General features: G+C 42.5%; 2 protein-coding genes across 2 annotated transcripts; both read left to right on the forward strand.

Annotated features, from left to right (window-relative positions):
* Positions 1-1,595: 1,595 nt before the first annotated feature.
* LOC133170395 (homeobox protein Hox-B6a-like) lies at positions 1,596-6,457 on the forward strand. Its single transcript, XM_061303289.1, has 2 exons — positions 1,596-4,448; positions 5,317-6,457. The coding sequence occupies exons 1-2, from the start codon at positions 3,881-3,883 to the stop codon at positions 5,586-5,588; spliced, it is 840 nt and encodes a 279-aa protein (XP_061159273.1). The 5' UTR covers positions 1,596-3,880; the 3' UTR covers positions 5,589-6,457.
* A 1,519-nt stretch (positions 6,458-7,976) lies between these two features.
* LOC133170394 (homeobox protein Hox-B5a-like) lies at positions 7,977-10,391 on the forward strand. Its single transcript, XM_061303287.1, has 2 exons — positions 7,977-8,776; positions 9,327-10,391. Exons 1-2 carry the CDS (start codon positions 8,152-8,154, stop codon positions 9,572-9,574), a joined length of 873 nt encoding a protein of 290 aa, XP_061159271.1. The 5' UTR covers positions 7,977-8,151; the 3' UTR covers positions 9,575-10,391.
* Positions 10,392-12,527: the final 2,136 nt, after the last annotated feature.

Genomic DNA, 12,527 nt, shown 5'->3' on the forward strand with positions numbered 1-12,527 from the left:
TTAGGGTCTCTAAACAGATCCAAGCAAAGATCCTGTGCACGTGATTTTTTTTTTGGCTCACGCGTTTGTGTGAAGGGCAGTATGGGGTGGGGCTCTCAGTGTCCCCTGGTCCTTCCAATATATGCATCCAAGTGAATGTGAGCATAATTTATGACTTCATCATCGTCAGAGGGGGAAAATTATCTTTTTTTTTCACACCCCTATCGAAGACAAATCCATATAAATCCTCGCTTTCCGTTATTTATGCTTTGGTGAACAGCCAACGTTGCCATCGGATTCGCGATGTAATTAGATTACAAGTGTGCAATCAATCATGCTTCACCTTTTTAATAAACAAGTGAGGACTGCAAGTAAAGCCCACCAGAACGTCAATCTTTAAAAAGAAATGACTAATATAAAATATAATAATACTAATACTAATAACAAAACGGAACGGATGCCTATTAGCTATTTACGCATGTCCGTTCTACGTGCAGTCAAAATAGCTTCCAGCCACCTTTGTGGAGCCTTAAACGTCGCTGTAATCGTTAACATGCCCCGGGGTCGCTTTGGCGAGCGGACACAAACACGAGCTTATAGTGGCGTGAAGGGCGAGCTTTTGCTCCCTTGAAACGATCAGTATATTACAGCACCAAAATTCAAGTCAGTAAGTATCGTTCAGTTTATTATTAACTGCTGCTGCAGGGTCGGTCAAAAATGACGCGCGTAAAGTTGGAGCGGGAAAACACAGGCTACAATGTGTTACTCAGTTAAATTTATATTTATAATAAATATATATATATGTATATACGCACACATTTACTGTTTCAGATCAACCAAATTAGAATAAATCCAATAAATTAGATTTGCGATGTCTTTGTCAGTTGGCCGCATTTAAATCTTTTTTTTTTTTTTTTTTTTTGCTTGCAAAGTACAAGCAACAGGTCTCAATATACAAGTAAATCATTTGACAATAATTGTGAGTAAATAGCCTGTCGAAAACGCGGTGTAAAAATTGCTCAGGGCCACTGTGCGCCGAAAAGAGAGGGTATTTGTGTGTCTGTGTGTGTGTTGCTATTTTTATTGCTTTATGACTGTTATTGACTCCTTGTAAAACCCAAGGAATGGGGAGTTAAAAAAACAGGCCTGTAGCAAACAGCAGATGAACAAATGTGCTGTGCAGCACAAAGAACAGCACACACACACACACACGCGCACGCGGGAGCGCGCTCCCAGGGACGCAGTGAAAAGAGCAATAAAACCATAAAGAAGCCTCAAAAGTTTTGCTCCATTTGAATTTAGTTATTGTGATTTTTTTTAAGTGAGGGATTCTGATTTTTTTTCCAGTTGCTCTCAATCGGTATTCAGCGCATCTGTTTCCAAAATGTACCTCGTCAAATGCAACTAAACACATATTGGGAAAATAAATATAATAGTTGTACTGGAATGATTTCTTCGGATTATTTTTTTTAATATAAAAATGTGATTCCAATGTTTTCCTTCAAATTGTCTGCTTTATAGACAAGAAAACTGTCAAAGGGACTATAGTAAATAAATGAGGAAATTGTGTTTAGTAAATTAAAACAGACCCGTTCAGATGTATTTTTATTCTTCAATATATAATATATGAGCAGTGCAAATAGGCCAAATACATGACAAATGATCACAAAATACGAGTTTTTATTTTAATCACCTTGTTGTCTTGAAGTTATCCTAAATGTTTCGGTCAATTCAAAACCGATTATTTATTAAGTTGACGTCGATTGCTCACGTTCTATCTCAGATTAAATTCTAAAACTAAAATAACCGTTAAAAAAAGAAAAAAAACGGTGTAGTGACAAAGAAGAATTTCATTTCACAAAATATCTTAACATATATTTGGTGTATATATAAAAATAGATGAATGCAAATGCCGTTTAGCAAAGTACCTATATATGACGTTACCGTGAACACACCAAAAGGACATTTCGGCTGGCTGTACATTATTTTACGCACTAGCAGCACCTTCGCACGTTCCCTCCTATTAAGGCCAAGCCTGAACTGTCCCCTGCCATGCCGCGTTGGTAGACATTAATGATTAAACCGCAGTCAGCTCCAACACAATGCTGCAGCTTCCCGTTCCCACAAAGCAGAGAGGAAACGGAGCGTCCTGCCATTGCAGGGAGATGGAAAGATGGCAAAAGGGGGGGGGGGGGGGGAAATGAAAGTTGAAGAGAGTTCCTCCGTCTGTCTATAGTGATCTTGCACAGAAACTGAGGTTTAAACTTATTAGCTGACCCGTGTTACTTCGCAGATCTGCGAGAAGGCACGGGCGCAGGAATGGTGGGGGTGGGACACGGTGAAGGAAAAGTAAAAATAGAGTCTTTGTCTTGATTTGTCCGCCATACTGTCTGCAATATGCCCATTTAGACAAATCGGGGCCTATAAGGGAACGATTCATTGCCAAAGAGAACGACACAGTGAGACTGGTTGTATTTATTTCGAAACATGCAGGGTCACACCGTCGTGCAGAGTGGCTCTTCTTTCTTGTAGGAATTCCTAAATTTGTGATATGGAATATCTGCGTGCTGCATGTGTATTTCGTTCAGCATCAAACATTAGCCTATTTTATGCAATTAACGGATTTTTTTTACCCTTTTTAATCGTCTGCGGTCTTCTGGCATCCGATCGGTTTCACAAAATCAACACGGGCATAAATCAAACCGGGTATGTTTGTTTAGCAACACTTCTGTGGTATGTTTGAAATGAGAGCCACACGCAACAATGTTTCTCTTCGTGGCATAAAAAAAAAAAAGCCTCACCTGATACGCAATATTATTTCCGTCTACACGGTGGTCTAAGGCACCCACACACTTTTATGTCCGTGTACATTGTAACCTATCACAGATTAAATCCAGAATCGCATGCTTTATAATTGGAGCTATATAATACCACCGACATGCGCACGCGAGCGCTTGCGTAATTTTGCAGAAATTATTTGAAGGTGCTGTATTATTTGCAAAGTGCAAGGATTATGTTTTATTGTTTCCATTTAGGAACACCCGACACACACACACACATACACATACACACACCCTCGGGGCTTGAGTTCGCTTGCGCTGCGCATAAGTGCGTTTGTGAGCCGCCAGTTGTTATGGGGCCCAACAGACGGGGAGACACAGGGAGAAAGAGAATCAATTTAACGCGCGAAAGACTCCGAGTCTGATTGCGCAATGTCACCGGGAACCAGATGACGATTGTAAAAGTAGATTGGAAGAGAATTAGCAAGAGAGGAAGGGAGATTGGAAAGTGGAAATGAGAAAAGAGCGCACGCGCGCGCGCACACACACACACACACGCGCGCGCGTAGTGGTCTCCTCCGCCTGGGTATAGAAAAACGAGTGAATGAATGCAGGCACAGAACCTTCTCATTGGTCAGGGTGTGGTCAGCTGGTTCCTGCTTGCCTGCACCTACCTTACCCCTCATCTCTTTTTCCTCACCCAATACCGCTTTACACACAACGCGCACACAAAAACGCACGCACGCACGCACGCCCTCGCGCGCACGCATGCTGATGCCCCCCTCTCCCTCTCTTTTTCTGTATGTGCTCCACACAAGCCAGACTCCCCGTGTCCCCTCTAACCCTCATCAACCTCACCCCTCCTCCCAATCTGCGATCAACTAAGTGATAGCGGCAGCCCGTCGAACTGTCGGCTATAAAACACAACAAATCATAAAGTGCAGGCTGGGGAAGCAGATGAAGGAGGACTGGAGGGAGAAGCGTTAGCTATTAGCCGATAGCCTCATTCTACTCCTCCTTCTTTTTTATAACGCGTGCACGTTGTTGTTGTTTCGCACCCTCCTGTCCTGCCCTCTGCTCATCTCCTCCGTTATTATCCACTTTCATTGCCTACTGTCCTCATGAGTTCCTATTTTGTCAACTCCTCTTTCCCCGTTGCGCTATCGGGAACGGGTGGAGGCGGGCAGTCGGCCGATTCATTCTTAGGTCAAATCCCTCTCTATTCCTCTGGATACACCACCGATCACCCGCTCAGACATTACCCGGGAGCTGCTGCAGCAGCGGCGGCTGCGGCGGCAGCGGCTTACGGCGCGAGCGGAGGTAGCGCGCAGGAGAAGCCCTACCCGGCTTCTTATTACCAACAGGCGACAAACGGAGGGTATAGTGGGCATCGGACGGCGGCAGGGGTTGCTGTCGGTGCCGCAACCGGCGCAAGTGCGTGTGACTATGCTGCAGCTGCAGCGGCTGCTGCTGCCGCGGCGGCGGCGGCCGCCACGAGCTTTTACCGGGACAAGGACTACGCGTGCAGCCGAGAGGAGCATCCACTCTCATTGAGCCAGGATGGCATGCCCCGCAAGACGGACTGCCCGAGTTTGAGTGGCAAGGGGGTCTTTGGTGACATCGAGGATGACAAACAAACGGGGTCAACCCACATTTATCCGTGGATGCAGCGAGTGAACGCCTGCAACGGTGAGCTTTCCTTTCTTCCTTCAACGCATCTTCCTTGCATATTTTATGATCCCCATCATAAAACTGACGTTTGTTTCCTCTTTGAGATTCTCCCTTTCCTTTTCCTCCTCCTCCCCCTCCTCCTCCTCACTCCCTCCTCCTCTTCCTCTCCCACGATTTGTTTTACGATCACCGTTTGTTGGCCCGTCAGTCACTACTCGCTATTTTACTGTCCATCGTAAAACGGGTATGTTTTGGTTGGAGCTGTTAGCCCGATGCCGCTACCGAGTAGGCGAGAGAAAGAAATCAGGTGATGAAAAAGTGGCACGTCTTCAATCTACATTAAGTCTGTCATCTGACAATTATAATAATAATAATACAAAGAAGAAAAATAAGAAGAAACGGTAATTGGTTGGAATAAACTTGCCCAAAATCATAATGACACTGAGTGAAAGTAAAGTTAGCCTTTTACAAATGTCACGTGATTGTCCCGCAAAATAAAAATAAAAGAACGATTTTAATTTGATTTTAACATTCAGATTTTGATGAACACGATGTCATGAGCGATACCCAGGAGATGCGTTAACCAGTTAAGGGAACATTCTCTACAACGAGCACAAACAACCTATATAATTTGAGATTTAGAAAGAGCCATGCATACTTAACAAGTGATGGTTTTTTTTTCATTTTATTCCACGACTCCATTAACATAAAATTAAACTGTTGAACTGTTAATTATTTGGCCCAGTGGTTATTTCGTCCTGACTGTGCGTATAGTTGATAATAAATTACGTTCAAAAAATTTTAAACTGAGTTAATTCTGTGTTAAAATCATTCCCCCTTGTCAACGTCCTAACTCTTTCTTCAATTCTCTTTCTTTCTCTCTCAGGGGTATTTGGGAGTCCCGGCAGGCGCGGGCGTCAGACGTACACCCGCTACCAGACTCTCGAGCTGGAGAAGGAGTTTCACTTCAACCGTTACCTTACGCGCAGGCGGCGGATCGAGATCGCGCACGCGCTTTGCCTCACAGAGCGCCAGATTAAGATATGGTTCCAAAACCGGAGGATGAAGTGGAAGAAGGAGAACAAATTGATAAACTCTTCATCCTCCTCTTCATCCACAGTGAACGGGGTCGATGAAGAGGAAAAACTGACGGAGTAAAAAAAAAAAAACAAAGACTAATAAATGGAAGCGATAGGAGAAGATGATAGAAAAGACATTCTGATGAATGCTTTGTCATCTTCTTCCTTAAAGCGCATTCATTCCTTCAACGCCCTTGGTCTGAACTTAAAACTCTGGGAAAGTAACCTGTGTTTAATTGCATTGTATTGTTTTACACGAGAAGAACCGAATCGGAGCCATATATGACCCCCACTTCCGTCATCATTCAATTCGTTTTTATCTGTGTGATTTGAAAGGAGAAAAGGGATGTGGTTTAAATGCAGTGAGCAAGATTTTGCTTGGTGCGTTTTGGTGGTTTAAAACCAGCCGTTTTAACGTGTTGTTTAACAACACATTTCATGTTACGTTTTCCAAAAAGCGATTAATTTTCTCTTTTCGCGTATGTTTTTCCTCTCTCCTATATAAGCACTTGGATTTTAATCACTGTGTTGATTTCTTTGGTATAATTTACAAGAACGAGTCTTAAACTTTTAGTATGACCCGTACACAAAATTCAGAGACACCAAATGTAAAAACAATGTGTTTGTTTGGCACTCATATTTAATATGTACTGTATATTTGAAAAAAAAATGGGTCAAAATCCCAATACATATTAAGCTTTAGCATCATTTTGTAGGGGAGGGGGAACTTAAGGTAATACTTGACGGTTTTACTTAAGCGGGGTGGTGGTGTGAAATTGGGGGAATAACATATCGTTGTTATTCCATGAACTACTTTAAGTATTCTGAAATGTGGTCATTTAGAAATTGTATATTTTATGCGATTTTGCATTGTTTGGTTATTATGTCTGTGTTTGTCAAGTACTGACCAATACTACCTATATGTCCAATAAAATGTAAAGAAATGTAGTTTAAGTCTGCAAAGAGGTTGCTTTTTTTTGTCTGGGAAAATTATAAAAATAATAATGATGCTCAGCCAGTCGGCATATCTCTATATAATTTCTTGACAGGGGGGCACAATGTTGCTGGTGGTCCGAGCTAATTGATGAGCTGGCCGATGGGGTGAAAGTTGACCTGGCCTCGAGCTGAGCGGCCAGACACGACACCCATAAACACACACTTCACCCAGACAAAGTGGACAATGTCCTTGTGACCCTTTGAACCATGCTTGTCCCCTGTGTGACCGTACGTTCCATCCCGCAGGAGAGAAAGCTTGACTTTATTAGTACTCGGGGGACAAAAAGACGAAAATGAGGCATAAATGAAGAAAGGGACAATGTGAATTATACTTATAGCCCACTCCAGCCAGATTTCGATTTTGATGAAACAATTAGTCTTTGACCATTTTTTGGGGGTGGGTGGGGGGTCAGATAAGCAGAGTGCGAATTAAGGTGAATATGTTCGCCTATAACGTGCAATGTGTGGTCTTCTTTGGGCATGCATCATTTATCGCCAATGGTGATAAAGTCTCGTTCACTTGAAGGATATTTTGAATGACTAAAAAAAAAAAACTTGAGTCACACCGACTTTTACATCCCTGTTCAATTTTTTTTTTCTAGCAGGAAAATATGAGAAAAATCATGAAGTGACTATATTGTTGCGTTACTGTAGATTGTGTGTGTGCTTCTGCAAATTTGATTCCCTGAATGCACTTGCGTATGATTTTCTCTGATGCTCTTATCAAAAGCTGCTTCTATTCACCATTCATATATCTTATATTAAGAATAGAGAATGTTCAGAGTTGACTAAGATTCAAATCTAAATCGACTGTCTCTCCCTTGCAAGACTTGCAGTATACCGAGTACAATAATTGAACAATAACAGTGAGTTTGTAGTTGTGTTTATATAATGTGTATTATGATTTGTGTTTTAATGTGTGCTCTAAAAAAACATACTTTAATATCGTAGTGTTGTTTTCTATTTCATCCGGGGAAGCCAACAGATTTGCCTTTATATTTCAATGACTAAAAATGTAGCGCAAAGTTCACTCTGGCACATTTTACCTATAATAAAAATATTTTCTATCATTTTTTATAATATATATAAAACCCCAAGAATTAATAGCAAAGTGCAAATTGCAGTTTAGTTCGGATACGCTTGCAAAGATTTGAAGACTCGCGTAGTAAAGTGTACCTCCGCAATCTCCCCAGTCATTTTGATTGCTGCAATAAATTCTAACAGTAGGTGGCGCTCTGAGCTCAGCTGTAGCAGTGTGTGCACGCGTGTGAGAGTGACAGAAAGGGAGGGAGAAATTGCCCCCGCCCATGCCTTTATCATTAGAAACCTCAGAACATGAATTACCTATCCAGTCATCGGCGAGAATTTACGACGGGTCAACAAAAGCACGTGACCGCTCCCTTCAGCTCTCTGCCCCCCCCCCCCCCTCTTTGCGCCCTACCCATCCCACTCCCTCAAACATACACTCACCACCCCACCCCCATATTTGGACTGCGCATACATAGCTAAAAAACCAAGTACATCGCCATAATTTAAACTGTACATCATAAATCGATGAAAGTAAGCGCGTCATAAGGACCACGAGGAATCCTCCAAATTAAGATTCCTATAACATTAACAATAGGCAGCTCTCTAAACCAACCTAAATGAGCTCTTACTTTGTAAACTCGTTCTCAGGGCGCTACCCAAATGGCCCCGACTATCAACTGTTAAATTATGGAACCGGCAGCGGCGCATTGAACAGCGGGGCGTACAGCGATCCCTCCACGGCCGCGATGCACCATGCGACTGGCTCTTACGGCTATGGCTACAATGGTATGGACCTGACGCTCGCGAGCCGGGGAGGGGGGAACACCTCAAACACTGAAGGACACTTCGGGAGAGCTTCGGACTCCCGGAGCTTTAGCCCCCTGGACAGCGAGAAGCAGTCGTCCAGCTGTTCCGTCGCCTCCGTGAGAGACTCGCTCCCGTCAACTAATTGCGGAGACAATAAGCAGAGTAGTCGGAGCTCGTCTCCGGTCTCGGAACAAGCAGGAAGCGCTCTTCTAAGCTCCCTTAACCTGCCCTCAGCCACGGGAGCAACACATCGGTTCACGGAGCTAAATGAAACCGCTGCAGGAGCAAATGGAATGCAGCACAACAACCCGGCCAGGGGCGATCATCTCATACAGCCTGCGCGGAAACAAGAGGGCGGTCAGGCGGCCAGCTCAAACTCGGGCAGCGAGTCTCCACAGATATTCCCCTGGATGAGAAAGCTGCACATTAACCATGGTATAAGCGTAATGTATATCAATAAATCAATTAGGTATTGTGCCATGCATTGTCTGTATTTAGAAGCCAATTGTTGCATCCGTCTTTTGAGTTTAGAAAAGTCATAATTCTGCCAAAATAGCGCGACAAGCAGGGCAGTAAAAAAGCAACGGGAGAAGTGAAGAGACGCAGCCGGGTGGGAAACGGGGGGGGGGGGGGGGGGGGGGTGTGTAGGCCAGCAAGACTTTTGAGGTTGCTTAGAAAATTAAAGCTTTATCTTACGTGTGAGCACTTCATGAGGCAGAAGATGGGGTAGTAAACGTCTCCCCCCAATGCGACTGGAGAAATAATGAGGCGTCGGTGATGCAGAATAACATTCTAAAGCGAGGCCTTTATGCTCTTGTAGAATGAAATACAATTTGGAAAAAGGTGCCGTTTGATAGTTCCGAACACTTTTGGAGAAAATGTAGTTCACTCATATGTGCGTGGATATTTAATTGTGTCCATTATTATTATTATTTTTCCCGTTTAAACGCTCATATAACATGTTTGTCCGCTTCAAAACCCTCAGATATGACGGGCCCCGACGGGAAACGTGCACGGACGGCGTATACCCGCTACCAGACACTCGAGCTGGAGAAGGAGTTTCACTTCAATCGCTATCTTACGCGCAGGCGGCGGATTGAGATCGCGCACACGCTTTGCCTCACCGAGCGGCAAATTAAAATCTGGTTCCAAAATCGAAGGATGAAGTGGAAGAAGGACAACAAACTGAAAAGTGGGAACCTTGGAAGTACCGGGGCAGTCTTCCAACCTTAGCAATTATTCATTTTAAATCATCCTCTCATTAAGCCTATTTTGAGTTCTAAAGAGAGAAACTGGAGATGAAAAAAAATGCCAATGTAAGATATCGAGAGTGAAAAATAGCAAATCAACTTGGAGCCCCATCCAAACGAAATTTTATTCATGTCCTCATTTCTGACGCAGTATACGGCACTTTCATTTCTTCTGCATGGTGGACCATTGTGTTTTGGGTAAACGTGAAACTATGGTACTGTGGTAGTTATCGTGTTTTCGTTTTGGGGGAAAAAAAAAAAAGAGTATAAGTCTAACACCTCTTTATCATCCCCACCCGCCGCAAAAAAAAAATCTTCAGCCATCCTGGTGAACATTTTCAAGATGTTTATTGTAAGTTATCTGAGCCTAACGTGTACGTATAGTCGAAATATTACAATTTTGAATGCCTTTAAATTCTGCTCTGGAGTTTTTGGTCTTGTGTGTGTGTGTAAATGCGCATTTATGGGGGCGGGGGGGTGTCAACTTTTCATGCAATTGTGTCCTCTCCCTCTATTATATTGTCATTGTGATATGTGTTTAAGTAAATCAAAATGCATTTTAATTATATGGCTGTTGCATGATGTTATTAGCTCTGGAAAATTTCGAGTTCTTTTGTGTATATATATATTGTTATGCTGTTGAGTCACACCATATAATTATGCAGCAAATTCCTAAACGCAAATTACGGCATAGTAATAAACGACTTCCTCAATCAAAATGTAATATTAACCTTGTAATGGAATACTAGATACAGCAATTGTACCATTGTTGGGTTGGCTTTCTGAACGAATAGAACCAAACATTGATAAAAGAAGAACTTGTACAGCAAACGTCCACCATGGACAGATAAAATGATATATGGAGCATCAAACATGAGTTTTGCATCATAACAGAACCATTATTATTTATTTTTTTTGCATTATTGTGGCAATTTAATATTTCATATCAGACCTGGCAAAGTTATTCTAAATCTCTAAGGGCAACGCAAATAAATAGGATAGCTGAAAGATTTAAAACAAAACATTTAAAACTCACCGACTGATGTGGGACTACAAGTGTATTCTCTTCTTTTCTTTCTTGTTCTTTTTTTTCTCCCTACGAGAATTATCCGTACACGACCCTCCGTTCAATGTGCTCGACAATTGAGATATTTCCACTGCTTTAGGTTGCGCCATAAAAACGAATTCAGCTTTGACATTTACATGTCGAACAGATGAGTGCTTTTTATCTTCAAGTTGCATCGTAAAGTTCAGGCCTGCGTGGCCTCAAACTGATACTGCTCACTGGCTGTCCACTAGTCACGTGGGGTCCATAAAGCTAGTTTTATGGTTTTGGGGAGTTGACATTGTACAATATATTCAAGATTCTAGAAATCAAGTGACTGTTTAACTGCTTCTAGGGGATCCTAAAGGGGTCAGTAAAGTAGAGACAGAACAGCAGAGGGAGGGAGAGGATTGCGAGCACAGGCCGTGCACGCAGGATGGTCACTGATCCCACTCGGGTCCACACAGGCTCAGAGGGCCGGTCACGATCGTTGTCGATGCATGGGAAAAATCTCGAGGAAGAAAGAAAGGGGGTACAAAGTAAGTACTGGCGTGGATTACTTGGGGAAAGTAAGAGAAGCGTGTTTGATTACTGTTTCACTCTGTTGCAAATATTACTTACTTTGTTGCAGCTTTTGTAGCCAAATCAAATGTATTATAGCTGTATTTGTAAGGGAAAGATCACGTTGTGTATTTTTGTGCGTGTAAACTGCATGAGAAACTTCGATTGAGCAAAATTGGAGGCTAGAACACAAGAGATTCATTTAGGAAGTATAGCATGAACTTCAAGTTATATTGTAGTATAGATAACCTTCCACGTGCCTAGCAGATCTTATCAACACTTATGTTTTAAATGTTGTGAAATTCATGATAACATACGAAGCTGTTTTGGTTTGGTTTGTTTTTTCCTTCCTCTTCTTATTTTTTTAGAATCCCAGAAAAAGTAAATGTGAATTATTTAGACACATTATTTAATTTCTTGTTTAATTAGAGATATATATTTCTTTTTTTTTCAGTCAATCATAAACATTAAACATTGCTCTTTTTTGTACTTATTGTTATATATACAAAAAAAGAGCAATGTTCGCATCAGAAATTGCAGCCGTGGTTTGCAGGAAATTTCACTTCGGTAAACAGGAAAGCAAAAACTCCCCTTTTCCTTTTATACTTACTTCCTCTTTTCCTGACGACAGGAACTTCCTTCCCCCCCACAACAGGTATCCCCGAGCCCCATATTACACAGGTCCGTATATGAATCTGTGACGCAAATAGGCTATTTTTGAAGCGAAAAATGCTTGTGTGTGTTTGTGTGTCTGTGTGTGCGAACTGCAGAACTGCTTTTCCACCATTATTCGGTTTATGTACATAAGCCGTCTTGCTCCTTTGAGCCTGTACACGCTTGCCACAAGGCGCTGACCTTGCCCACACAGGTGATGACGAGTGGGTGAGTCACAAATGTGACTTGGCCCCCTTTTCTTTGCATTGTCGAGGTGTGTCTGGGTTTGTCTTGGAGTTGGACACTCCTGAAGCTTTTGTGGAGAGGTAATCCAGGAGTGTATTGTTGCATCTGAGAGACGTGCACACCGATGTAGGCATGACTTTGGAATGAACCGAGTATTTTGGTCGTGTTGCGGTATACCATTGTTTGTGGTGTGTGTGGATCTACTTGCAGTCATCCACAAAAAAAATTATGTTTGTTGGAGGCACATATTCATTCCTTTTGGAGTCGGCTAAAAGTATTTCAAATCCAACACATACACTTCACTCACTCGAATATCCGAGAATCGCTTTCCTTCTGAACCACGTCTTCTGCATACTAATGGTAGTTCATGAATAATGTACCAACCCGGAGTCATTGCGAGGTCACCAGACAGGCTGTAACTGCTCTGCAC

The sequence above is a fragment of the Syngnathus typhle genome, linkage group LG17 (assembly GCF_033458585.1).
Source record: "Syngnathus typhle isolate RoL2023-S1 ecotype Sweden linkage group LG17, RoL_Styp_1.0, whole genome shotgun sequence".
Classification (NCBI taxonomy): Eukaryota; Metazoa; Chordata; class Actinopteri; order Syngnathiformes; family Syngnathidae; genus Syngnathus; species Syngnathus typhle.

Bases quoted from the DNA above. Each gene is read 5' to 3' on its own strand.
- LOC133170395 (XM_061303289.1), top strand. From the start codon at position 3,881: ATGAGTTCCTATTTTGTCAACTCCTCTTTCCCCGTTGCGCTATCGGGA. The intron at 4,449-5,316 runs GTGAGCTTTCCT...TTTCTCTCTCAG, and splicing joins GCGAGTGAACGCCTGCAACG to GGGTATTTGGGAGTCCCGGC.
- LOC133170394 (XM_061303287.1), top strand. From the start codon at position 8,152: ATGAGCTCTTACTTTGTAAACTCGTTCTCAGGGCGCTACCCAAATGGC. The intron at 8,777-9,326 runs GTATAAGCGTAA...CAAAACCCTCAG, and splicing joins AAAGCTGCACATTAACCATG to ATATGACGGGCCCCGACGGG.